This window comes from Thamnophis elegans, chromosome 11 (genome assembly GCF_009769535.1).
Source record: "Thamnophis elegans isolate rThaEle1 chromosome 11, rThaEle1.pri, whole genome shotgun sequence".
In the NCBI taxonomy this organism is placed as follows: Eukaryota; Metazoa; Chordata; class Lepidosauria; order Squamata; family Colubridae; genus Thamnophis; species Thamnophis elegans.
In genome coordinates this window covers 34284841-34311240 of record NC_045551.1, presented here as the reverse complement: position 1 = coordinate 34311240, position 26400 = coordinate 34284841, and the positions used below count along the sequence as shown (strand labels likewise).

Here is a 26400-nt window from a genome sequence, read left to right as displayed (position 1 = left end):
ATGAAAAGAAGGATTAGGAGAGACATGATAGCAGTGTTTCAATATCTCAGGGGTTGCCACAAAGAAGAGAGAGTCAAACTATTCTTCAAGGTACGTGAGGGTAGAACAAGAAGCAATTGGTGGAAACTAATCAAGGAGAGAAGTTGTGAATGTTCCAACACTGGAAGTTTTAAAAAGATGTTGGATAACCATTTATCTGAAATGGTGTAGGGTTTCCTTCCTAAGCAGGGAGTTGGACTAGAAGATCTCCAAGGTGCCTTCCAACTCTGTTATTCTATTCTAATATACTGTTTTAAAGAAGCACAGAGGGAATAATCCTCCAGGCTTTAGTGACCATCACTAAGTGTTGTAGCTTATGATTCTTGATGAATGTATTCTATTTTATTTTTCTTTATGTACACTGAGAGTATTCACCAAAGGCAAATTCCTTGTGTGTGTAGGAATTTAGCTTCTCTCTCTTGAAAATGTAAGCTACCATAAGGCATTATAATGCAAGCTAGCCTTAGCTTTCAAACAGTTCATTTAGTGACCAAAGTTGCAATGGCATTGAAAAAAGTGACTGATGACCATTTTTCACACTTAGCGACCATTTTCACACTTAGCATCCTCATGGTCACGTGATCAAAATTTTGATGTTTGGCAACAGTTACAATTATATTTGTAAATTGTAGTTATGTTGAAATAAAAAAATATTACAATACTATTTTTGCGTTGTATGAAAATTTTTGTTGCTCCATATAATTTTTTTAATCAAGCCCCCCCCCCCCCCCCGGGTCAAAGGTGTCCCTCTTTACCAATCTGAAAATCTGGTCACCTTATCCTACAAGAATCAAAACAAAGGTATCAATGATAATAATAACTAACTAACTTTATTTTGCCAAATAAAAGATCAAGGATTAAAATAAGGATATTGCAAAATGTCATAGGGAGACTGACTGTGCCAAACCATACACTATACTGGCAAACCAGATGTTTTACTTGGATTACAGAATGTACACTGTTAACATATGACTGAGTTATCTCTATTGAAGCTGTTACCCTGGGGATGTGGACAAGGCGATGAGAGCTGTAGGAGCCTCCACATGTGTGCTGGACCCGTGCCCCTCCTGGCTGGTTGTAAACAGCAGAGAAGTGACACGAGGCTGGATCCAGGCGGTTGTTACCACCTCTCTACGGGAGGGAGTCTTTCCCCCCGCTTTAAAGGCGGCGGTGGTGAGACCCCTCCTGAAGAAACCATCCTTGGATCCAGCTGTTTTAAATAACTATCATCCGGTCTCCAACCTCCCCTTTGTGGGGAAGGTTGTTGAGAAGGTGGTGGCCTTTCAGCTCCAGCGGTCCTTGGAGGAAGCCAGTTATCTCGATCCTTTCCAGTCAGGCTTCAGACCTGGCTGCAGCACAGAAACCGCTTTGGTCGCGTTGACCGATGATCTCGGAGAGCCAGGGATGGAGGCCATGCCTCCATCCTGGTGCTCCTTGACCTCTCAGCGGCTTTCGATACCATCGCCCATGGTATCCTTCTGCGACGACTGCGGGAGGTGGGGGTGGGAGGCGCTGTTTTACAGTGGTTCTCCTCTTACCTCTCGGACAGGTCGCAGTCGGGGTTAGTTGGGGAGCAGAGATCGGCCCCTAGGCCCCTAACGTGGGGTGCCGCAGGGTTCGGTCCTGTCCCCATTCTTTTCAACATCTACATGAAACCACTGGGTGAGATCATTCGACGGCACGGGATAAAATACCACCAGTATGCAGACGATACTCAGTTGTATCTGTCCGCCCCGTGCCAACTCAATGAAGCAATGGATGTGATGAGCCAGGGTCTGGAGGCTGTTAAAGACTGGATGGGGGTCAACAAGCTTGTGCTCAATCCAGAAAAGACCGAGTGGCTGCTGTGTTTCCCTCCCGCGAATTGGCCAAGTGTTCCATCTCTCAGGCTGGGGGGTCAAACTGTACGCCCCTCAGACAGGGTTCGCAACTTGGGAGTCCTCCTGGACCCACAGCTGACCTTCGAACATCATTTGTCAGCTGTGACCAGGGGGGCATTTGCCCAGGTTCGCCTGGTACACCAGTTGTGTCCCTACCTGAAGGGAGGCCCTCACAACAGTCACTCGTGCCCTTGTGACCTCTAGGCTGGAATACTGCAATGTGCTCTACATGGGGCTGCCCTTGAAGAGCATTCGGCGACTTCAGCTAGTCCAGAATGCGGCGCGCGCGAGCGATTGTGGGTGCACCTCGCTTCACCCACGTAACACCTATCCTCCGCGAGCTGCACTGGCTGCCTGTTGATCTCCGGGTGCGCTTCAAGGTACTACTTATCACCTATAAAGCCCTTCATGGTAGTGGGCCTGGGTATTGAGAGACCGCCTACTGCCAATTACCTCCACTAGACCGACACGATCGCATCGATTAGGCCTCCTCCGAATTCCATCTTCCAGCCAGTGCAGACTGGCAACTACCCGGAGGAGAGCCTTCTCGGTGGCTGCTCCGACCCTCTGGAACGAACTCCCCATGGAGATTCGGACCCTCACCACCCTCCAGTCTTTCCGCGCCGCTTTAAAGATCTGGCTGTCCCGGGGCCTGGGGTTAAGATTCTAACCCCACCCGAATTGTGTGACTGTTGTGCTCTCTTTTTAATATGTTGTATTGTCTTCATGTTGGTATATTGTTTGTCCCCCCCCCCTTTTTGAACTGTGAGCCGCCCTGAGTCCCCCAGGGAAAAGGGCGGCATACAAATAAAGGGAAATACAAGGGAAATACAAATACAAGGAGCAGGACTTCCAGAAGGCAGGCATAAGTAGCTTTGTCAAATATAAACAGAAGTAGTTAGCCTATTTTTTAAAATTCCTTTTATATGTAAGAGGAAAAAGGTATGTGCACATGTCCACAACCTTGACTTATTTGTAAAATAATAAAGACAGGATACAAATAAATAACAATAAATAAATGCTGTACTAAAAAATGGGGTATATATAACAGTAGAACTCCAAACTAATCATATATTTATTTTCATGAAGGTACATACATACAAAAAACTGATCAGTATATTGACCACAGAATTACTGTAATAGTATATAGATTGCAGAATAACAACTTTATTTTTCAGAAATACTTAATTATTTCCAATCCTTCAAATAAGTGATATAGCTCCATTCCAGCTGTGACGGCCTCCTGTAACCCTCTGCCAGTGAAAATGGAGCTCAGGAGGTCCGCATGAAGCCCTTCCGAGCTCTGTTTTTGCTGGCAGAGGCACTGCGGGCTGGTCCTTCACTGTTTCCAGGGAGGTCCTGCGAGCCAGATCTATAATACTCTGCAGGCCAGATCTGGGCCTTGAGTTTGACACCCCTGGCTAAGAGAGTGCTGTAAAGCACTATACAGTAATATATAAGCCTAAGTATATTGCTATTAAGTAACTTTAGTTAAATTAACCATTTACAGATTTTAACTCTGCATAAGGCCTGTAGCAAATCCAAAGTTTGAATTTACTTTAACATATGCCTTTAAAATGTTACACTTTACCTAATCTGTGATTTGGTAAAGTACAGGCTTTCTCAGATGAGACAAAATTCCTATTACTTGTTTTTTCTGGTAGATGATCTTACTATTCCTTTAGTATTTATATTGATATTGCTTAGAGAAAAGCAAAGTAATTTTTATTGCTAGAAAGAAACCAAGAATGTATATAAAAAGAACAAAATTAACTTCCCTTCAGCATTACACTGGGAATTCCTATACTGTAGTGTAAGCTCTGATATTGTAACACATGTTTTCCTTATAATTAATATTGATGGTCTCTTGGGATACTTCCCAATATTTCTTTGAAATATGATTATATTAAAATCTGGTTTGCTTTATGGTTGTTCTGGAAGAAGAAAAAACCTCAGTAAAGATTAACATCACATCAAGTCTGAACTAATCAATATCAGTCAACATTGCAATTTCATCCATCAATCCTTGCATACTTTACAGGGCGGGGCATAACCTTTTCCTAGGGGGTCACAGCAACACTTGTAATAACAACACAAATAATTCATACACCATTCGAAAGCCCATCAAAACTGAGTTTATTGACACGATTTAATAGTCAGTATGACCACCATTAGCCCTTCGAACAGCATTCAAACGAGGTGGATAAGAACACAACAAATTCAAACAGTTCCGTTCGATTTTCCAGATTTTTCAACACAGTTTCCAAATTCATTCTCAAAGTTTCAACCGAATATCGATTTTGACCTTGCTCCTGAATCATCAGAGCTTCCACTTCATCCTTAATTATGGCCCCAATGTTCTCTGCCGGATTGAGATCTGGCGAATTGAGATCTGGCTCCAGCATCGCGAGCCTCTCGAAAGGCAATGCATTTTATTCTGTCAATGATCCTTTGTTCTTCCGAATCGAATTTTCCAGCCATTCTTAAAGCAAATTTAACATTTAATAGCTCATTCAATTCAGTTTTTTATGGGCTTTAAAATGAGGTGTCGCGGAAGTTGTAAACTGCTGTCGATCTTGCTGTGACCCCCTAGGAAAAGGTTATGCCCCGCCTGTACATTGGTTTCCCTATCTGCCACATACCATTGTTGGGAAACAGAAAACAAACCATATTAAACAAGTGTGGACATGTATAGAAACAAAAAGTATTTCAAGAAAGCTTTTGTATAAAGTATGGAAGATTACCTTAACCGTGATATGCATAAATTGTTGCCTACACAAAAGGGGATGAAGCATTTTTTAAAGTCCAGAACTACAAGATAACATTCAGAAGCAGCTCAGGTAGATGCCTCCCTAGATTCCTGAACAATAAAGAGGGAAAGGGCAAAATTATCAGATGGTAAGACCCTGTCATAACACACAATTTAAGTTAAGATAATTTTAGCCTTCTAATGGATTTGACCTGTAGTGGGATTCACAGCCTCAGTTGGCCTTTGGAAGTAAGTACTTGAACCTTTTAGGCCATTCTTACAAGTTTTGTTTAGCTTGTATATTATTTCATAATTTCATTTTATTTGTGTGCAGACCACTGTGTGAGTGGCAGAAAGAAGAAAGCTTTTTCCTTCAGTGTGTTTCCTGAAGTGAGCCTTGTGTTACCAGATTTCTTTTTTAATTCAGGTTTATCTTTTAAAAGGAAAGGAAACAACAATCTTGGTTAAGCAGAAGCTGCAATGGCTAAAAATATGGAGAGTTATGTTTATATTATTTATTGTTAATGTTACTCTGAATATTTTCAGATACTCAGGAAGTATATACATCAAATAAAAAGGCTATCAATATTACTCAAAATATAAATCAAAAGTAAACCTCAGTAAACCTATTATTATATTCTGTCTGGATTCAGCAGATTTGGTAACTAAGGCTGATTATTAAGAGACTGTTTGTCATGTAATTTAAATGTTTTTAAAAGAAATGTTTTAAAGGAAGTCTTCTGAGATCAAGTTAATGTGCATGCACATTCATATAAATATGTATATGCATATATGCAAAGCTAGGAGAGAGAAAGATTAGAAGTGTGTGGATGATCACACAAATACCCCCACACACACACTTTATCAGTGAACGTGTTGGTATGTAGTATAAATTTGTTGAAAATGGAATATTTTGTTAATTACTCCATTGATCAATAAACTTCAAGACATAAAGATGTATTTCTCATTTTCAAAGACGTACACATATTATTTTAAAAATCTATTTAATTAAAAACTGAGTGGTTTTGTTCTATGCAACAAGTCATTAGCTTCCCTAAAGCTAACTGGCATTATCTGATCATGGAAGTCCTAAGATGACATTAAGTCCTGTTATGCCTTGGTGCAATTCCCAAGTAAACATGGAGCCACAGTTGCCCGCTTTTTGTTTAGGTCACAAATATGCTTGGAGCTATTACACATTATATAAGCCAGGACTAAATTATGCAAATTTAATGTAACAAATATACAATAATTCTTTTCTTAAAATGAATACTTTCACTTCCAGGATCATTCATTAAACTAAATGTAACAAATAAATATAGCACACATGGTGTACTTTTTATGACACAAAAGTTTGCTGTAAAGCACACTGCAGGAATTACTACTATGTTTGCAAATGCCACTGGAATTTTGCTGATAAGTTATGAAAAATTCTATACATTTATCACATGTGTGATTGCAGCAAATTTTGGCTCCTTTTAACAGTAGACAATAAAGCAATTTGCCCATGGTAAAAAGCAAATAATCACAAGAATAATAAAAAAACTACAATACTAAATTAATATATAATGTTACAACTTTATCAGTCTTTAACAACATAGAATCCACACACAGCAAGTTGATCTGGGAGCCAGTTTGGTGTAATGGTTAAGGCACCAGGTTAGAAAGTAGGAAACTGTGAGTTCAAGTCCTACCATAACCATGAAAGCCATCTATGTGACTTTGGGCCATACACTCTCTCAGCCCAACCCACCTTACAGGGTTGTTGTTATGGGGAATGTAGAAGGAGGAAGGTGTGCTGGATATGTTAGATATCAACCATAAGGTACTTATACGGTTTTGGTTAAAATTTTCTGGGTATTTTTTTTATCCCACAGGAGGTCAGTTTCAGAGATTTTAAGTTTGTTGATTTGATTGGACTGAACAGGACTGGGCTGAACTAGAATTTCCATCACTAAGCAAAATGAATATAAGTATGATGTCCCATATCTAGCCCACTTAGTGATGGAAGTTTTAGAAAATCCCTGGTTACTGTTGTTAAGCAAATGATGAAAATTGTTATGTGAAGACCTCACATGACTGTGACTTCCTAAGGGTTCCCTCATTAACTTGCTTGTGGGAAGCCAGCAAGGAAAGTTGCAAATCTTGATTTCATGACACTGCGATGGTTAGAAATCCAGAAGTATTCAGATCATGGTGTGTGCCCATGGGAATGCTGCAACAGACAGGACTTTGAAGACCAGTTGTAAGTACCATTTGTTCAGCACTACTGTAAGTTTGCTCACTTAAAATGCAGTCGTTAACCTAGGAACTTGATGGCAAACATATAGCATGTGTGCCAGAAGTGGCATGCAGAGCCCTCTCTCGAAGAATGCGAGCTGTTGCCTGTTGCTCTTCCGGCGAGCCAAACAGTTGGTCTTCATGTGCGCATGAGCCCTGGAAACCGGAAGAGCAGTTGCTCGGCGCATGTTTATTCTGGTTTCTGGTTTCAAGCATGCGCGCAATCCCGTTTCGGCACTTGCCAAGACTCATCTAGGACCACCTATACTTGAATAGGATTTGGAGTAAACTTTGCTCTCTCAATGTCTTGTCAGTCTGTCTCTTCAACATTTAATAACATAAAGTTTGGCATTACTTAACATGTGTTGTTCTTATTTGATTTATAGGATAGATCCTGATTTTAGGCATTTCCCAAACATAATTATTTATAATAGCTGCTTAAGATACTGGCTTCTGGGCACACCACTCCACATCTTAGCATCTTGTCCAAAAAGGAGAAGGCAGATTCACCCAAGAAGAAACATAGAATTTAGCCTTTCTTTCTTTTATACCCCATTTGTACCAGAAATAAAGTTATTTTTTTTATTCTATTTAAGTCATTTATGTAGATGCCCATCTCACAGCTTTGTGACTTTGGAAGACATATAAAAATATAAGATATTATGCCATCCCTTAATGGATTCCATGTTACAATCCATTTTATCCTTTTCATCTAAATAATCAACGCAATGTGTATCACTGCAGGATTGTCGCACACTGGCCTTTTTTCTGGTCTCCCAAGAAGATAACGGAGTCGGTATAATTTTGTCTCTCATCCAATATCCTGCTTGTATTCAGCAATAATCATTTGACAGAAAAATATTATTTGATTTATGAACTCAGAAAAATCACCAATATTTGAAAGATTACAATTAGAAATATTACAAATTAGACACTCCTGCCTAATCACATATACACTAAGCCTGTGTTTCTCAACCTTGTCCACTTGAAGATGTCTGGACTTCAACTCCCAGAATTCCCCAGCCAGCTGGCTGGGGAATTCTGGGAGTTGAAGTCCAGACATCTTCAAGTGGACAAGGTTGAGAAACACTGCACTAAGCAACGCCCTTCCACAATCTAGATTTCTGAATTGCTGAATTGCAGCAATCAATTCCATCCAGGGTGGACAAATATTGTAGGCAAAAATGTCCCTTCCTAAACAAAAAACTGTGTGTCGCTGACTGACATCATTGATAAACAGGAAAACATTTTTTACAGAAGTCAAATAGTAATTATGTATTTTTCTTCATATCTTGCTTCCAGAAAGCATAACACTGTAAGAATATTTTCCCATTTCAAGCATGGCCAATGTATTACCATGACAACAATACAACTGAAGTTATAGCTACTGTATTGCACTGTTTGAAAAATGAACTCATCTTCTTTGAAAAGCTCCCAATGCTCTAAACAGCAGACTATTTAGTTTGTAATAGTAACTGCTAAGTAATTAATATTTTATTTTATTGTTTCCCAACCAAAGTGGCGGAAAATTATAATACAATGAACAATAAAACAAATAAAATACATAGGAAATGTTGCATATTCAATATGCAAATACCAGCTGCGACCTGATTGGTTGGTCGTTTTGACAGTTGGTCTGAGTGCTAGTATAAATACCCTGGCAGTTGCAGGGAACGTTTGAATCGCTTGTCACCTGTGTTATAATAAAGATCTGTCTTGCACATGGCTCCTGCGTGTCAATTCCCTCACAACAACAACCCACACGTTACAATACTGGCGACGAAGGTGGGATTGATATGCGATTCCCGCAGAGCCTAACATCAGCCAACGTGAACGCAGGAAAAAAAATTTTTTTTTTCTTTCCTACATTGAGGGCCTGTCAGGGCCGCCGCTATGGCCAGCAAGCGACATCAACAGCAGCCTCCGGTTGTAGCCAACCTCAGTAAGCTCCCAGGCGCGGCCTCCATCCGTCCGAGGGACGGGCTTCCTACGCTTAACCTCGACTGGAGCCGCCGCCGCTACTCAGGGACGAGCTATGGACCGTGATGGCTAAACTGCACCAGCTGTGCCTGCCTGCCTGCCTGCCACCAGCTGTTCCTACGGCATGCCTGCCACCAGCTGTTCCTACGGCACTCCAACCGCCTCGTTCCAACCGCTGCGTTCAACAACAGCCTTGTTCTCCAAGCTGCCACCTAGCACCACCGGCTACGCTCTCTCAGCCTGTCTAAAGCCTCTCCAACACTAGCACACTCACAACATACACCAGACTGTCCTCTACACCATGAGCCTCCTTCCGCTGCAAAGGCCACCGCTTGCCTCCCTAAAACCAACGAGAGCCTTCCTACAACACAACGAGAGCCTCCCTGCTGCAAAGATTCCAAAGGACCTGGTTTTTTTTTCCTGGTTCTAAAATTTAGCTACGAAGGACTCACCACCATCTTGAAACAGCAGAACTGGGGGGAAGGAGAGAGATTGAATATGCAAATACCAGCTGCGACGTGATTGGCTGGTCATTTGGTCTTTAGAACTGGGGGGAAGGAGTGTTGCATATTCAATATGCAAATACCAGCTGCGACCTGATTGGTTGGTCGTTTTGACAGTTGGTCTGAGTGCTAGTATAAATACCCTGGCAGTTGCAGGGAACGTTTGAATCGCTTGTCACCTGTGTTATAATAAAGATCTGTCTTGCACATGGCTCCTGCGTGTCAATTCCCTCACAACAACAACCCACACGTTACAATAGGAAATAATCAAAACAGAAGGTGTGACATCCATGAAATATTCAAAACATGTCAGCTGTAACCTATAATTAAAACTGTTCCAGAGTAAGGTAAAATGTTGCTTATTACAAACTGTACTTTAAAATGGTCCATAAAATGTAATAACCCAAATGTAGTAAAATGTAACTGAAGGAACAAAATGGGACGTGTAACAGTCTAAGTGGTGCCATGAATTTGGCAGGGGTTCCAATGTGTCAAATACTGAGATTAATTTTTTGTAGCTGCAACACAAATTCTAGCTATTGAATGAAAAACATTAATCTAATACAGGATTTCTCAAAGTGTGGCCAAAGGTCCTTCGCAGTGGTTATTTGCCAGTGTATTTTGAAAAGTAATTCAATACAGGTAGCTCTGGCCAAAATTGGCCCCAGAATTTTCATTGCTAAGCAAGACAGACGCCTGTTTATGTCCTTTTTTGCCATAGTTTTAAAGTAAATCACTGCAGTAGTTAAGTGAATCATGCAGACATTAGGTAAACCTGGTTTCTCCCACTGATCTTTGCTTGTTAGAAGCTGGCTGTGAAAGTTGCAAATCAGTGGTGGGTTCCAGATCCCGTTCCAACCGTACTGCCGGCGTCGACATGGATGCACACAGTGCGCGTGCACATGCGCACAGCGCACACATGCATCTTAGCACCTCTGCGAGCCTCCACAATGCTCCAGCTGCTCCAGCTGCTCAGCAGAGCATCGTGCAGGCGCTGTAAGCACCATGCACATGCACAGAAATGCCAAAGACTTAAAAGACTGGTAAGGAGCTCGGGCGGGTGGGCCCTCCGGAGCACCATACCAGAACAGTATCCGGTGCTCTGGGCAGGCTTCGGTACGCCCATGCTGGGGCGTACCACCTGCAACCTACCACTGTTGAAAATGCTGAACACATGAGCCACAATGCTGCAACAATCATAAATACATGCTGGTTGCCAAGCACTTGAATTTTGATCATATGACTATGGGGATGCTGTGACGGTTGTAAATGTGAGGACAGATTGTAGGTTAGACTCAGTGGTGGGATTCAATTTTTTTTTGCTACCGTTCTGTGAGCGTGGCTTGGTGGGCGTGGCAGGGGAAGGTTACTGCAAAATCCCCATTTCCTCCCGATCAGCTGGGACTCGGGAGACAGAAAATAGATGGGGTCGGGGCCAGTCAGAGGTGATATTTACTGATTGAATTGAATTGTTTATTATATAGGCCGCCCTTTTCCCTGAGGGGACTCAGGGCGGCTTACAATTCATGGGAAGGGGAGTGCAAGACAATATAATACAATACGTGAATAAACAAAATAATAACAATAAAACACAACAGTCATTCAACATTCGGGTGGGGCGGCGTAATCCTTATCCCCAGGCCTGACGGGATAGCCAGATCTTAAGGGCTGTGCAGAAGGTCTGGACGGTGGTGAGGGTACGAATCTCCACGGGGAGATCGTTCCAAAGGGTCGGAGCTGCTACAGAGAAGGCCCTCCTCCGCGTAGTCGCCAGTCGGCACTGACTGGCGGATGGAACTCGGAGGAGGCCTAATCTGTGCGATCTAATAGGTCGAAGGGAGGTAATTGGCAGGAGGCGGTCTCTCAAGTACTCAGATCCACTACCATGGAGGGCTTTATGGATGGTAAGTAGCACCTTGAAGCGCACCCGGAGATCAACAGGTAGCCAGCGCAGCTCGCGGAGGATGGGTGTTATGTGGGCGAACCGCGGTGCGCCCACAATCACTCGCACGGCCGCGTTCTGGACTAGCTGCAGTCGCCGGATGCTCTTCAAGGGCAGCCCCATTCTGATCTACTCAAAATTTCCGCTACCAGTTCTCCAGAACTGGTCAGAACCTGCTGAATACTACCTCTGGTTAAACTGTGTTTATGTTAAACAAGCTAGAGTGTGTTGTTCTTGGTGTCATAATATATGTGGTATGTAGGTGTATAAATATGTATTTATTTATTTATTTGTCATGTTTGTATATTATATTGGAGGTGGTGACCCTTTGAGAGCTGCATGCAACAAAATTTTATTTTAATATATGTCAATTAGGGTACATTTAAAGTGACAATATTCTAAGTCTAAGTCAATTGCTGGAGAGCTACACGGGCGGAGACTTTTCAAATAAAGGATCTCATAGTATCTATCCTAAAAATACAAGGGAATAACTCTATGACTCCACTTGAGATAGATAACTGTTCTGACCCCCCCCTTCTCCGTCCAGGAACGAACGCCGAAACCAACGTAAACTAGAATGTTTTTTAATCAGTCCAGACTCTCGTTGGCTGCAAGCCACATAAACAAAGAGATAAGCACTCTGGCAGCAAGTCCTACCAAAACTTGGCAGCAATGCAAACAAACTCTGGCAGCAATCCAGCCTGCCAAGTTTGTTTCTTCTTAGTCCTTAACGTTGACTTCTGCAGAAGGGCGTGGCACAAGCAGTCTCTTTTATAATCAGGAGAGGATCTTAATGAGCATCAGCTGAGCGTAATTACCTCCTGTAATTACGTAGTTGTTCTTGACGCCGAGTAGCCCTTCGACGGTGTGCATCCTGGAACAACTCACAGGTGGATGACTCACTCTTGTCTCTTCCCCACTGATCCAAGGCTCAGGCGCCACCTGGTGGCCAACCAGTCTCTCTGCGCCCTGCTCGGAATGGGAACCCTGTCCAGGGTCCTCCACCTCCTCCAGGGCCGACTCATAAGACCCCTTGCTGTCGGAGTCTGGTGGCAGCTCCAACGGCTCCTGCCGGGCCACAACAGGTAACTAGATGTACTTCTTATCTCACAGTTGCATGAAAGGTTATGCCTAAATATTGAAAGGTCTGGATTATATATTTTGTGGTCATTGATTGACTAATTATGCTCTTTTATACTTTTCTAGTAAGGGTTATAGCTTTTGTTTTCTTGTAATTAATTAGCTACTATCTAGTTTTCATAGTACTGTGTGAGTTCTTTTAAGACTCTTCTCAGCCCTATGACTGAGCAAAGAGGATGACTGTATCATCGGCATCAAGAAAGATTGGCCTCTTGGCCAATGGATGAACCCACATTAAAGTATAAGATCACTAAATTTATATAAAAAATTTAAAATTAGTGGGACTAGAGAAATAAATCAATTAATGATCTTCACACTACATTTAACCCCCGGCTGATGTTACTGTAAAGAATATGATTAGGAAAGAAGTCTTCTTATGTTGATAGTAGTAGTCAACAATTTCTTTCACAGAATTTCTCTTAAAGTAAAACCAGAAGCTGATTTGAAATCTGAAAAGTATGAGTAATTAATATTCACATCTCACTATTTCTGTGGATTGATAAGAAATGTTAGAACTAAATTCTTTTGATGCAAATCTGGAGATCAAACAAGGAAGTCTTATTTGTCTCATTCTTTTTCTAACTTTTTTTTCACTGAAGATCACTTTTTTTGTTTCTTGCTGTACATTTTTCAGCCTGGAGGTCGCATGATGAAACTGGGCACTGGAAGTTGAATGCAGAAGCTTATAAAATTCATTCAGATAAAAAAAATATTTAATAAACACAATCCAAGTGACTATAGAACACTATCCACACACAATTTCCCAGTGTATGATACGGGAAATCCTATACCATACAACCTGTTACTTAGCAACTGTTCAAAGTTACAACAGACCCCCAAAAGGTACTTTAACACCAGATTCAAAGTTCTGACAGCCACACACACACACACACACACACACACACACACCTGAATCATGCGATTGCATTCAGCCCACATTTACAGCCATTGGAAAAATCCTGTGTTCAAGTAACCACAATTTTTTTAAAAAAACTTGTTAGAAAACCAGCATTTATTTTTGATTTCTGGCAACTGCTGCAAAAAAAGGACATAAAATTGGGTTGGTCATATGATAACCCAATTAATGACCAACATGACTTATGACTGCAGTTCTGAACTCAATTACAGTTGTAAATTGAGGACTACCTAGGAGACAGAAATAAGGCAATGTGATAAATTAAGACTAAAACTACAAAGGCCTGAAACACCAAGTCATGTACCTTTTTTCCATCAAAGAATAGTCCTGAGGCAACATTCTGGCATTTTCAATTCTATCTCAAAGTGAGTACCAAGATAAAATTCAACAGCCATTATCTGTATTAGTGATTTTGAGTAATTTATACTACATGAGATATAAATGGGTGGAAAAATTATAGTTCATTGATACAGCACATGTTTGAATGTAAAATGTTTTACAGTCAAAAGGGCATAGTTTCAAGGCAGTTTATCTTGAAGTAGGATGGAAAAGAAATGCTGACCATGAAGTTGCTTCACAACAATGCAAGTAGCAGTGATCTTGATGGATTAATAATCCACGCTCCTAGCATAACAGCTACCTAATCCACGCTTGTTTTGTACTGGTTGCACATTATGTTGTTGTTGTTGTTAGTTGCGAAGTCTTGTCCATCACAAACCCATGGACAATGTTCCTCCAGGCCTTCCTGTCCTCTACCACCCCTGGAGTCCATTTAAGCTCACCTACTGCTTCGGTGACTCCATCCAGCCACCTCATTTTGTCGTCCCCTTCTTATTTTGCCCTCAATCTTTCCCAGCATTAGGCTCTTCTCCAGGGAGTCCTTCCTTCTCATTAGGTGACCAAAGTATTTGAATTTAATCTTCAGGATCTGGCTTCTAAAGAGCACTCAGGGTTGATCTCCTCTAGGACTGATCGATTTGATTGCCTTGCAGTCCAAGGGACTCGCAGGAGTTTTCTCCAGCATCATAGTTCAAAGGCCTCAATTCTTTGGCGCTCAGCCTTTCTTCTTTCACAGCCATACATTGCAACTGGGAAAACCATAGCCTTGACCATACACACTTTTTTTGGCAGGGTGATGTCTCTGATTTTTAGTATGCTGTCTAGATTTGCCATAGCTTTCCTCCCTAGGAGCAAGTGTCTTAATTTCTTGGCTGCAGTCCCCATCTGCTGTGAACTTGGAGCCCAGGAAAATAACATCTGTCACTACCTCCATTTTGTCTCCATCTATTTGCCAGGAGTCGAGAGGCCCAGATGCCATGATCTTGGTTTTCTTAATGTTGAGTTTCTAGCCAACTTTTGCACTCTCCTTCTTCACCCGCATCAGGAGGCTCTTCATTTTCTGCCATTAGAGTGGTATCATCTGCATATCAAAGGTTGTTGATATTTCTCCCAGCAAACATTATATAGCTATAGCTATATACATAGTCACACCATTACAATGTGGTCCCAAAGGGTTGGATTTTAGGAATCATACCAATTGCATGAATACTAAGGGAGTCATAATCCACCCATTGTGGAAGGTGCTCTGAAGTAAGTAAACATCTTTAATAATGTACCTTATCATTGAAAACAATCATGTGAAATTACTTCTCTCTATTTCCTGTTTTGAACAACAGCTTTTCTTTCTCATTTAAATAGGAAAATCAACACACAAATAGGGACTGGACATACATGAATATTCTTTCATTATGTTGTATGTAAGCTTAGTTTATGAAACTGCAATTAGTGTCCACACAATTGATTTTGTTAAATATTTATTAAGAATGATCCCATGAACCTCACCTGTCTTCTATGATCTACCCATTTTTTCCTGAGTAGTAATTATGAGCATCCCATCTGTATACACTGGGGGAGGGGGGGTTCTCTTCTTTATCCCTGAAATTCCAGAATTTTAGATCTATAAAGATTCCTAGTTGCCATTTCCCTATCTGAACCTTATCATATTATTTTTCTGTGTTTTAAGATAACGAAACTAATATACAACAGTATTGGTATAGTCTTTAGTAACAATGAAAGAAACCCTTATTTCCATTGAGATATTTTTCCATTGAGATCAGCTAAAGCAGATTAATATGCAAAGGACATTAATTAATCTGTCCTAAGTTATTAATGGGTCAAAAACATTTTGAGTACACAAAAAATGTTATTTTAAAAAATAAATAAATAATGTTTGCTTCCTTGCTGTTTCTCTCACACTGGACAGATGTTTAGACTAGATGTGGCATTTTTATCCATCTACTGAGTCTTATTAAAGTTATCATTGCAGGATGTAGGCTGTTCCAAGCAAAGCTACAACTTGCAATTGACTGATGGTAATTTTATCAATGCTCATGATGTTCAAGTGGTATTGCAGAAGATTGCACCCAAGGCACCTATTACTATTGGTACTATCTTTGCTTTATTTTGCTACAGTTGTTATATTTTATTCTGTATTTTGTTATTTTTTCCCAGTACTTTCTCTTCTATTCTGCTGTCTCTAGGTATTGCCATGTCTACTGTTCAGATTTTTTTGTCTTTCTTATTGACAATTGTTGCAGGTATTTCTATGAACTACAAAGTCCCAGAGCACTTCATTTTCTGTTATTTTGTCTGTTCTTTTTAGTTCCAACAGTTCTTGCTTATAGGCAAGTGTATTTTTCAAATGCATTGGGGAACTTGTAATTAAATCATCTTCAAAGTGGGGCACTGTTGGTGTCAGATTTATATCCCAAAATTACAGCTAAATTCTTTATATTATCAACTACTTGTGCAGTAGCCTTAGTGGTTTAATAACTTTCTGCACTTGGCTGCATCTCTTGATTACTCATCTTCTTTCAATTACTTGAGTAATTTGTTGATCTTGCTCCTCTTTCATTACATCTTCAGAATATAATTGATTTATAAAGTGAACTGTGTTTTTAAATAGTTTTCCAAAATAATTTTTGCAATTTCCTTCTGGCTTAGATGTCTTTGATGTTGCTTCATCATTTTTTTTTGCTCCTTCTTGTGGTCAAAGAATAGATCTTTTTTGTAGATCAGCTGGTATCACTTGGCCAATCAGAACCCATTAAAATTGGAAGATTTCAGCCAACCACAACAAACAATCCTAAATTGCAAGTTATAACTAACAATCTCAAATAGAAGTGGCAAATTCATGAAAATAACAAAACAAAACCATAACTTTTTAAATCTTTACATTTTTCCATCAACATTAGAAAGAAAAAAATAGTCCACAGTTCTTTATTTTAGCTCAACTCCAGCAACCCTTCCCTCTTCATTCAATAATAACAATGTCCCAAAATAACGCAGATCTTCAAAAGGAGTAACAGGCTATGACTGAAAATAATCTCTTTTAGCTAAGTAAAGATAATAATTGAATAAAGTATTTGAGTAGTGAAAGCCATGACCTACTGTCTGTTTGAAAACAAAATTCCAAAATGGCTGCTTTTTCAACAACAAAATAATTCCAGTCCATCTCCCAGTTTACGGTTAACTCACCCAGCTACTTTAGAGCAGAGTCTCCTTGCAGACCAACACTGTATCGAGGATATTGAAGGATTATTCCAGGACTCCCCCTAATCCAGGAGTCATATAAACTCAGTCCCTTGTTTTTAAATTGAAAAAGTTTAAATCTGGAAAGAGCTTTCTGAACTGGTCAGTCTGGAACTGGACTGGAAGTCCAAGCAAATGCTATTTCTTGCAGATATTCCAAAGCACCATTGTTGCTGATTGTCCTGGCATTGTTTGTAATCAGCCTGTGCAATTATTACTATGATTATGGTTCATTGCACAGTCAGTGAGATATTTATACTAGATTTGGAATTTCATCCACCTATTGACACCTTCTTGGGGATCTGCAATAGACAAATATTGTTGTTTGATTGTATTAAAGGTATTACCGCAAGGAAAGCTGCCTTTTGCAATTGATTGGTGGTGATTTACTATTACATAAACAAAATTGTGAAATCACAGCTACCAGTTTTTTAACTGTTCTTGGCCTTCACACATCAAGTTCTTTCTAACAAAGTAGGATGTCATAACGTATCAGCATGTATGCACAGATCCAAAATGTGGCCTTTTGTAATTGACATATGGAAATGTTGCCAATGTGCATATTTTCTAAATGCCATCCAATATTTTTTGTTATGGCAGCCAGTCTGATGATAACCACTCGGACCACAACACCTGGTTTATGTTCAGTTAAATTCACAATGTAGGACTGGTAGAAATGTAATAATTCAAGTCCAAACCAAGGACCTAAAAATTATTAAGATAGCATTTAAGAATATAAACAGGTCCAAGCAATGTAGCTTTTTTTGAAAATTGGGATGTTCAGTGTGATAATTCAATATTTCCAGATATTAAGAAAATACTTTAAATATTGCTCTTAGGGCTCCAACCACAATTGCTATACAATGGATTTATATTTTCATAAATATTCAGCTTAAATCTGCGAGTCCGTCCCAGTCCCAGCAGCAACAATTAAACAGACTTTGTTTTCAATGATTATATTAGGCATGTTTTGAACAAGATGCCAGTTCTGTTTGAATCTTAAAGGCCCACAAGGTATTAACCTGCTCATTTTCCAAAACCTTTTCAACTTGATGGTCCCAGTAGTTTTTCCTACCTTCAAATCCAAACCACTGGCAATGTTTCCAGTGAATAATTCTGGCAGTTCTGTCATGATGATGCTTGTAATCAGCTTGTGAAATTTTACTGTAGTCATTCATCAAATAATCAATTGTTTCATCTGTTTTACTACAAAGGCAGCATTTGCTGTTGTGCGTCATAGAATGAATTTTCATCCATGCAATTTATTAACAAAGTTTTTTCTTGAGCCACTTTAATAAAAGCTTCAATTTCTTTCTTTAACACTTCTCGTCTTAAACAATTCCATGTTTGGTTTTTATTGGCTTTTCTTTCTACATTTTTCAAGTATTGATTAAACATTGGCTTGTTCTCCCAATTAACAAATCAGTTTTCAGTTGTCTCTTTTCTATATTCAGCTTTCACCTTTCCTGTTTTCAAGAGCCTTCCTTGATTGACTTCTTCAATAAGAGTTTTTGGCTCATTCAGACCATTCTTTTCTTCCTCCATAGTTTGTTTCTCATATAAGCTATAGGCAAATCAATACGATCAATATCAATTTTTGGTTGCAAAGCATTGTGCGCTTTCATTACATTACTCATCTTCCAATCCTCATTACTAAGTTTCATCTGGATCCATTCCTACTGCATATGGAATAATAGGTATTAATTGCTTTAATGATGTTTCTACCATTTAGCTTTGATTTCAAAATTTTCTAAACTCTGAATATTTGGTGGAAATATTTTCTTTGATTTTATTATTATTGTCCTGTACTCCAAATGAAAGTAAAGATAAAGGTTTCCTCTGTCCAGTTGTTTCCAACTCTAGGGGTTGGTTTCTTAGCCAAGGGAGTCAGCAAGACATTTCCATGGTCATGTGGCTAACATGATTATACGCCAAAGTGCACAGAACACACTGTTATCTTCCCACCAAAGTGGTATCTATTTATCTACTCACATTTGCATGCTTACAAATTGGTAGGTGGGCAGGAGCTGGGACAAGAATGGGATCTTACCCCTTGCATAGCGCTCAGATCTCAAACCCGGACTGTCAGCTTTCCAGCTGACAACCTTAGCATCTTTAACCACTGAGCTATCACACCACCTACTCCAAACAGAAAAGACTCCAAATATCAAAATCTATACTGCATGCTGCTGAAATAAAATGATTCTTCTAAAATCTATTTCTATCCTTTCAGAAGTAAGTACCAGTGAGTTCAGTAAAGCTTTGTACTAGTAGTAGGTTAGAGGTTTTACAGTACAAATCTATGCAGGTCTAGTCAAAAGTAAATTGACTCATTAAATTTCATGGGTTATACTTTGGAAAAGTGTTCAAGGATTTCAGCTTAAGCAATTGCATTTTGCAGACTGGCTTTACAAAAAATAAGATCTTCCAAAATAAATACTATATTGCAAATATTTCAATATGTATGATATATTGCATAGAGTTGTAATATGCAATATTTTCTTTCTTATAAAGGTAATTTACCTTTAATCACATTAATGTACTATTTATATCATATAAATACATATTATTTGAGCCATTTGCAAAACTTAATTTTTCATAAACAATATATAGGCCAACTGGTTTTTGATGAGACTCGAACTTAAAGAAAGCTAGAGGTTTCTACATTGGGAAATGTAATTTTAATATCTCTTAACATAAATTAAAAACCGCAGAACACAGCAAGCAGAACATGCTATTGCCTCCTAAAGAAGGTAACGCTATTTAAATCAGGTTTTTCAATTTGACACATTTAAGTTGCGTGGACTTTAATTTCCAGAATTCTCTAGCCCAGAGGTCTCCAACCTTGGCAACTTTAAGACTTGCAGACTTCAAGTCCCAGAGTTCTGGGAGTTGAAGTTCACAAGTCTTACAGATGCCAAGGTTGGAGACCCCTGTTCTGGCCATCCACATATTTCTTCCAGTCTGAACAACAAATAATGATCTGTTACCATACATGCCCTTTATTGATTCAGTATTAGATCTTGAACCTATTCATGGGTTCAAGACTTCTGAACTTCTGAAATGAATAAAAAAGATACCATCATATACAAAAAGATGCTGAGCAAATAGAAACAGTTCAGAGAAGTCAAACAAAGACAGTAAGGTGCCTGATGTCAAATCCTATGAACAGCAAGTAAAGGAACTTGGTATGTTAGTTTAAAGAAGGGAATTTTAGGAGAGACATGGTAGCACACTTCTGATACATGAAAGGATATCACGGGAAAAGAGAACTGATTGATTTTCTGACATCTGAAGGTAAGACAAAAACCAATGGAAGAAAACTTTGTAGTGAAAAAATCCAAACTTGAATCAAGTTCAAGATATCAGAGTTTCCTAACTGTGACAACTCTTAAGTAATGGAACAGGCTGCCTCCTGAAATTGTGGGTGCTCTATCACTGGAGATTTTCAAGAAAAGACCAGCCAGCCATTTGCCCAATATGGTATGAAGATTCCTGACCAGCCAGGAAGTTGGACTAGATCATCTCCAAGTTCTCTTTCAACCTTATGATTATAAGAGAATTGGTAGTTCACCTCCATGTTATTCATAACATTGGCACAGAATTTATGGTAACTAATCACAAGAAGAAATGCTTAAATTTATCTTTGGATAGTAAGTTCACAAAATGTTTCTCTTAGAAAGAGATGCAATGAATCAGAAACATTACCTATTATCTAATGCCATAGTGCCAGCGACTGGCATATAGATACTAATAATAGTTGGTTGTTTCAATTTCTGCAAAACACTTTTGCAACTGAAACAGGCTTCCTATATAAAAGTGTGCCAAATATGCTCCAAAGCACTGGGAGAGCCTTTGAAAGGACTTGACTTATGTAGGAAAAGAGAAGAGCAAAGGTAAGTCAGTTGTATTGTGTAAGCTAAAGTTTATTCATGAAATACTGAATTTAGCCTGGTATGGACTTTTTCTTTCAGAAATGTTATCCAAAACAGGCTTAAAGGGTAAAATTTCAACAATTCAATCATGAATTATATCAATTTTTCAAATCTATGCTACTACTTTAATTCTAATAAACATGATGGATAATGTCAGTAATACGTTTATTCTTTTTTAACAATTAATACTTGGAATACCTTATCTGTATTTTTTTTTAAAAATGTACTTTTATCAGCCTTTTAAAAAACCTGTTCCTTATTTGTTACTATGAAAAAGAAGGAAAGTTCACTTGACCTTAATGGCACTTCTGAATCAGCCATAGCTTTCAAATATTATATTGTTCCTAATTTGATTGAATTTGCGTTCAGAACATTGGTGTCACAAAGCTAAAAAAAGGAAGCTCTTCATTCCCACTTTATCTCTGACCCAAATTCTCCACAATAATAACAGTAACAATACTAGTCTGCATTACATGGCTGCTGTGCTGGATATAATGCATCTGAAACATTAGATAACTATTGGCCAATACTGGATTTGCAAAAAATAATAATACAGAGAAATCTTTATGAAAACCTAGCAGCATATTAAGCACATTAAGTCTCACAGCCTAAAGCTACAGGTAGCTTTTTTCACCCGAATATCATCTTTTTAAAGAGTTACGTTTAAAATTGTAATATATAATCCAAAACTGGCATTAGCTTTGCATTAAAGAATAGCATGCAAAGAAAAGCTATCAATTAACTCAAATGAGCAATTCAGTTAATTTTCAATCTCTACACTTCTTGGTTCGAGTTTTGCACATATAAATAGAAGTAGAATCATAGGGCTAGAAAAGTCCTCGGAGCTCTTCTAGTCCAACCCTCTGCTCGAGGCAGGTGACCTTACACCACCCCGTCAAATGAGTCAACAATACTGTGGTTCCTTATGCATCCTCCAGGATCTAGCTATCTACATCTCATTATTTCTGAGCTAACAGTCAAAGGCAGTCTCCAAACTAGAACAATTCTTGGTCCACTCTGAAGGGGAGATGCGATGGGAAGGAGGGTCGTGGCCATCCGGGATGGCGGTGCACCCAGCAATTGTCCCCTGACAGACACCCCCTCCCCCTGCTTATGTTCGGGAAAAAGTGGAGCAAAGGTCCCGGGAGCCGCCAGGGCGACTGTTTATCTGTGTCACTGTGCCAAGCGCCGCCTGCGCGGCTTACCTGAGGTGCCCGTGCCGGGAGGAAAGGTGGGCGCGTGTGCCCAGGAGGCGCCAAACACCGCTGCTACCGCTGCTGCTGCTGCTATCCGCGGTGGCGACCAGGGTGCGCGGGCTGTCCTCCCCGCCGCTCTCGAGTTTGAGACGGCCACTGTCCCCTGAGCTTCTGCGGCCCGTTCCCTCTTGCCAAAGGCCGGGTAAACGCTCTCTGGCGCACGCTGAGACGTCGGGGAAATGAGGCACCGGCCCTTTTTTGAACCCGGACTTGTTGCTGGAGCTGTCGCCGCGGCTCCTTCTGCGGCCGCTGTTTCTCATGGTGTGAGGGGACGCAGCATGCCGGGCTCCGGCTTCCTCCCAGCGCCGGCAGCGCAGTCCCGTGAGGGACGGAAAGAGGAGATCGGGAAAGACGCGTAAACGGCCGCGAGGCTCCCGAGGAGGACGCTGGGCACAGAGGGTTGGCGGTGGCGTCCGCTGCTGTTTCTGCTGCTCCCGGTAACGCAGGCTTCTCGGAGAGCATCAAGTTGTAGGCGCACCGATTCTAGCAGCTGCGTTTTGCCTTGAAACTTGCTGTCCCGGCGACCCGAAGGGGACATTCTCCCAGCGGCGTCTCAGGCGCTCCCACCCTTAGTCGGGAGGGAATAAGGATGGCTGGGCGCAGTTGGGCGCCTCCCGGCTCCCCTCAGATCATCGGGGGAGCCTCGCGCGCCTGCTCGCTCGCGTGGCCTGCGTGCTTCCAGCGGGAATGGGAAGCGCGGGGATCTTAATGTAGTAGGGCGGGGGAGGCTGGAGCGGGAGGTTCGCCGGTGCTCGCGGCCGCGGCCGCTGTTTGGGAAAATATCAGCCGGAATCTCTAGCCGGAGACGAGCGAGAGCCGCGGGGCGAGACGCAAGCGACGAAATGGGTCACCGCGGGCATAAAAAGCGCCGTCGGATCGCCTCCCACGGTCCGGAAACTAACCAACCAAATAAATAAATAAAGTAGGCTTCGCTTCCTTGCGCGGCAAGAGAGAAAGTTGCCGAGGGTTGGCGGCTGAAGGAGGGCTCCCACCCGACGGTGCCTTCCCGCTTCTCTTGTTTTTGCACAAGTGCAGGAAATGCTCCACTGACCTACATATTTTCCCAAACATCCGTGACCTCCCCGGGAGGAGGAGAAAAGGGAGGATCTAAAAAGAAAGTGTCTTTGGGTTCGAGGATGAAGGCTCGAGCGAAGACAAAATCCTGGATAATGTAAATGAGGCGGGGGGGGGATGTTTTCCTTTCAACGCTGAGTACAGAGAGGAAGTCAAACAGGTACCTGTGATTTGCATAAAAGGCTTCTGATGCTCTGATCAGGAGGACATACTGGAATTTAACGCGCGAGCTTTGTATCAGAAAATCTATGGAGATTCTCAGTCATCCAGGTCATGGTTGTCCCAAAAGGTGCATTTTCTTTTCTTTTCCAAGAGGCAACTAGACTGTCTGGTTTTTCTTTGAAGACTTAGACTTCTCACGTCTGAAGAAGCTGAAGAAACTGCTTGGATGAGAAGCGAAAACATCTTCAAAGAAAAACCAGAAAGTCCAGTTGCCTCTTGGAAAAAAAAAAGACCTTTTGTATCAGAAAGAACTGCTGGCTTTGAGAAGTTTAAGATGTCTGTAAGGAGCATCCTTTGAAATATTGCAAACTTTTTCAGATGAACAAACCAATTTATCTGTCCTTCCAGATTATGACCCTACGAAAATGAATTTATTTATTTTTTGAATTTATTTATTTTTTTAATTCAAAATTCAGGTTTCATTTTTTTAAAAACTTCAGATTCTGGACTTTCTATTAAACTTCCAGGAATAAGTTTCCTAATTTTGGTAAAAAGTTTCAAGATGAATTAAATTTCTCTGCTGTTAGACAACTAGTACACTCACAAATATAATTATAATAGGTTGAGCTCATCTGTGAGATTAAAAGTGCTATGTTTTTTTTTAATGAATTAGTTTTGTAGTTTTTAAACAAATCCCAACAATTGCTGGATTCAAATTATGTGACACTTTTAACACTAAAAACTTGATTAAAATGTTTTATTATTATTGAAATACAATATCCCCACACTTCTTTCATGTTCATATCCAGCAAGTAAAAAAGATAGTGAGAAATAAAGACAGCAAAAGAAAAGGGAGCAGCTACAAGATATGCATAATTTGAAGAGAAGCAATTAAAAATAAAATACCTCTGTAACATTCGGACTAATTGCTTTTAGAGTTCATTCTAGTATCATGCATTCTAATGTTCTTTATAAAAGGTGAGGTCACTAAATTCTAGTATTAAAAATGGAGCTTACACGATCCTTAGGTTTTTTACAAGATATAATTTCCCACAGGTATCATGGTTGGCCTAGAAGTAAGATTAGTTGAAATTTACATTAAGCCCCAGAAAATATGATCAGCCTCAACATTACAGACCAAGGGATACAGCTGCAGTGAATAGTCTAAAAAAGTGTATGTTAAAGTCAACTGCAAGAGTTGTTTAAAAATGTAATCATCTAAAGAGAGTCTCCGACTTACAAAAATTCATTTAGTGACTGTTGAAGTTACAACGGCGCTGAAAATAGGGACTTATTACCATATTTCACATTTATGACCATTGCAAGCATCTCAATGGTCATGTGATTTACATTCATTATGCTTGACAACTGACTCATATAGATGACGGTTGCAGTGTTCGGGAATCATTTTGTGACCTTCTGACAAGCAAAGTCAATGGAGAACCCAGATGCCTTTAACAACCATGTTACTAATTTAAACACTGGACAAATTCACTTAACAATTTTTTCACTTAACAACATAAATTTCACCTCAATTGTGGTTGTAAGTTGAGGACTACCTGTATACTAAGAATATTTAGTATGATACTAGAAGTAATCTCCAATCCGCTTAAGTTATTTGACCGCTATAGTTGAGTAACCCATTGCAAGAAAGCAGGTATCATAACTGCTGGTGCTATGGTTATGATGCCATAGTCCTGCATTACTCTATATAATAGGTAGCAAGTAAACAATGAGTACTTACTATCTCCATAGCCACACCACCTCCACTGCCATTCTGCAACACATCAACTCAGGTTTCCTCAAGGAAAAGTAAGGATGAATGAATGCATTTATTATAGCAGTCACATTTTGAAAAACACAGGACTGACAGAATCAGAGCAGGATTATGCAAAGAAGAAATGTTTGAATTCCTCATCTCTACTGAATTCTGTGCTTGTCATCACCCAGCAGTTCCTCTTCCAAGTCAACTGCAGTGAGAGGTGGAGAGGGAGACATTAGCTGCTGGGGTTAAATACCTGCCTCTTCTTTCTCCTTCATACACTGTGATGGCTGCCAAACACTGCTAAATATATGTGTAATTTATCAAATCCAATCACACATTGAAATCAACTGTTTCTCTCTCTCTCACACACACACACACACACACACCACCACTACCACCACCACCACACATAGCCTATACTGTAGAAATTAATATTTTTATTTACGTGTGTGTGTTTGTACCTTGTTTTTGACAAATCTTTTTTCCCTCCTTATAACGACATCCTTTTCTAAACACAAACAAACCTGTTACTTGACAATCTGTTTTAGAACCTTGCAGAGTACAAACATCAAACTGACTGTTCTTTATTCTCTTCCATCTTCTTTCTTCTTCTTTTTGAATGTTGGGATTTTGTTGTTGTCCAGTTTTTAATTATATCACTAGTCTTTCAAAAAAAATTCCACCACTACTCCAAAGCCTAGCAACTGATTCACCTGTCCCTACAGACTTGACATTTTGATTTAAGGTTTTTTTTTTCATTTATCATCGTTGAGGTGTATTAATATCCTTTCCTCAGAAATATTAAAAATAGCTTGCTCTCTCATAAAGAATATATTAAGTAGTTTTTCTTTCTCCTTACTTTTTATTACTACTTCTCTGCACAATAAATTAATAGTGATTCACTGCAATATTTTACTTTAGACAATCCAATTTTGTTTTACTATATGTATTTTGAAAGCATCAAATCAGACTTATCTCTGAATTTTAGCCTATAGGTTTTAGTTATCCTTTAGACTCCTCCTTTGTTATTAGTTTCTATTTTGTTTCCTATACTCTATATCTTCTTTTGCTTCTCAGCTTGTTTGTGAATGATCAAGATGCTATTTGGGGTTTTTCCTTCTTATTGCTTATTATTTAGGATTTTGAGTCATACATATTTCCAGTATGGTTAGTCTCCATTAAAAAGGG

At 40.0% G+C, this 26400-nt stretch overlaps 1 protein-coding gene across 1 annotated transcript in view; it reads right to left on the bottom strand.

Annotated features, from left to right (window-relative positions):
• Positions 1–23586, bottom strand: part of NPAS2 (neuronal PAS domain protein 2) — a 63214-nt gene extending 39628 nt beyond the window's left edge. Inside the window, 1 exon segment of the mRNA XM_032226783.1 lies at positions 22161–23586. Within this exon segment, the coding sequence (XP_032082674.1) occupies positions 22161–22471 (311 nt within the window). The 5' untranslated portion in view covers positions 22472–23586.
• Positions 23587–26400: the final 2814 nt, after the last annotated feature.